Genomic DNA, 2,500 nt, shown 5'->3' with positions numbered 1-2,500 from the left:
CTAACTATCTATGTATCCATCTATCTATTTATAGATGTATCTATCTATGTATCCTCTATCTGTCTGTTTCTGTGTTGGACGGGTGTCTGCTCGGTGCACTGACGTGTGTCTCTCTGGTGTTGCAGTAATGCGGAGGAACCCTTTCGTGGCGGAGGGGTGCTGTGGGAAAGGATCCAGAAATGCCCTAGAGGAGCTTTACAGCCAAACGCAGGTGAGCCAACAACTCTGTTTGAACCTCACAGGCCCCCTTAGCTCCTTTTCTACTGCTTAGTGAAAAACAGTTGCACATTTATGCAAATAATTTTATCAGGCCGACATTTCTATGATTAAACACAGTTTTCAGGGTCATCGCAAACACATTGTCGTTCATTTGCATTCATAATAGAAGACCTACTCTATTGGTCACACATCTTTGTTGGTGTGTCTCAGTCTCGTTGTTCTATTTGTTGTGACAAGGTTACATCAACACGACAAACTACGCCCATCTAGAACACAGCAACACTGTGATCATCAAAAATTCACTACAAGTTGGAATGAGAGCAGAATGCCTCTGAAAACAAGAACAGGTGTAGAGAGGCTAAGCTGATGGATGCCACATTTGTAGTTTTAAGGGATGTACTGTGTGGTGTGGATGAGCCTACCCCCTGGCAGTCTGTTTTGGTCAAGAGTGTACTAGTGTCTGTCATATGATACATGTGACAGACACTATATGATACATATGACTTTGTATGTGTGTGTGTGTGTGTGTGTGTGTGTGTGTGTGTGTGTGTGTGTGTGTGTGTGTGTGTATGTGTATGTGTGTGTGTGTGTGTCTGTATGTGTGTGTGTGTGCGTGTGTGTGTGTGTGCATGTGTTTGTGTTTGTGTGTGTGTGTGTGTGTGTGTGTGTGTGTGTGTGTGTGTGTGTGTGTGTGTGTGTGTGTGTGTGTGTGTGTGTGTGTGTGTGTGTGTGCGTGCGTGCGTGCCTGCGTGCGTGCGTGCGTGCGCGCGTGCGTGTGAGTGTGTGTGTGCATGTTTGCCTGAGTCTGCATGTGTTTTAAAAAGAGAATGTGAAGAGCGAACAGTTGAGGCAAAGTGCTGAACTCAGTAAACTCCCAAAAGTCACAATCCCAGACTGAACGATACGGCAGCCCATACATAATCCAGAAAGCAAACAACAATATATGAATTTTAATCACGTTTATTATGCAGCCAGACACCAGAACAGTACGTAATATGTATCCTCCTAATTCTAACTCAGAGTAAGATGAGGTAGAAATCAAGAGTTTGAATTAGAAGGAGAGAAAAAAGAGCGAAGTAGAAATAAAAAAATAGAAAGCGCCCCCTCTCTTTCCCTCTTTTCATTCTTTCCCACCTGCTCCTGGCTTTCAATATATCCATCCATCCCTCTCTCTCTCTCTCTTTTCTCCCTGTCTCTCAAACTGTCAGTGTTACCCTCCCCCGCCCCTGCCTATGTTTCAGCATCTCTGCATTTCTCAAGGTCAGATGCTGTCCTCTACAGCAGCCCTTACAAGTGTCGATTGACGAGGGCCCTGACAGCTACATTCCGTAGCCGTGCCAACAGTTCCGTTCCCCCCGCCCCGGTGTTGTCAAGGAGAGATAGGGTGTACGAGCAGCAGTTTGGAAGGCATTCAGGCAGGAAGAGATGACGGAGGGAATTAACCCCGTAACAGCTGGGGCTGGAGCTGCCAAAGAGACACGTCCAAGGACATGTCCCTCCTGAGAAAATCTTTAGCTGCTTGTAGCATGTCTTTAAGATCAATGGGCAGTTAGACATAAAGGAAACGGAACTTACATTCTAACTTCGCCGCTCATTCACTCATTCACTCATTCACTCATTCACTCATTCACTCATTCACTCGTTTCTTTCTCCTCCTTCGCTTACCTATCTTGATGTGTCCCTTCTTGATTCTCTGTCTCTCTTTCCCTTTCTCTCTATTCAAATGAATCTGTTTCTCTCTCCCTCCCTCCCTCCCTCTTTATCTCTCTCCCTCCCTCCCTCTCTCTTCAGTTCAGTTTCTTTTTGGCATGACAAAGCCTTTAAAAGCAAAAAAAGGGCAACCTTTAAATACAGATTACGGGAGTAAATAGCTTTGTATGAAATAGCATTATATAACATACAGACATGAACCTTTCTCTCCTATCCTTTCCTTCACCCTCTTCCTCCTTCACAGCCCCCCTATCTCTCTAACCCTCTGCTCTTAAGGTTAAGTTCCCATCCTAGACACCCTATAGCCTTATGCATTCATGCAGAGATCATCTCCTATTAAAATACCTTTGGAATGGCAGCTTGCATGGTTCCTCTTAAAATAGTGTGTAAGTTCTAAGATTAGCCCCAACATAAAATGTGCTTATACATCCTAAACAGGCACGTGCACAGATAGACCCCAACTGGTGCTCAAGCACCAGCCCTTGTGCCCTGGTTGAGAAAAAGTGCCCTTTTTTTCTGGAGACCAATTTTTTTTTTTCAATCATCAATATTTCTAGAATACAAATTAGTC

The 2,500-nt window shown here is 44.5% G+C and overlaps 1 protein-coding gene across 2 annotated transcripts in view; it reads left to right on the top strand.

The window, feature by feature from the left end:
- Nucleotides 1-2,500, top strand: part of chst11 (carbohydrate (chondroitin 4) sulfotransferase 11) — a gene marked incomplete at both ends in the record, with an annotated part of 39,525 nt that overhangs the window by 24,066 nt on the left and 12,959 nt on the right. For both annotated transcript variants that reach the window (XM_080851079.1, XM_080851078.1), the window contains one exon: nucleotides 126-211. In XM_080851079.1, coding sequence (XP_080707205.1) covers nucleotides 126-211 — 86 coding nt within the window. The remainder of the gene's footprint in view (nucleotides 1-125; nucleotides 212-2,500) is intronic.

Source organism: Sprattus sprattus (genome assembly GCF_963457725.1).
Source record: "Sprattus sprattus genome assembly, chromosome: 14".
In the NCBI taxonomy this organism is placed as follows: domain Eukaryota; kingdom Metazoa; phylum Chordata; class Actinopteri; order Clupeiformes; family Clupeidae; genus Sprattus; species Sprattus sprattus.
Note: the sequence above shows the minus strand (reverse complement) of the source record. Positions and strands in the feature narration are given on the sequence as shown.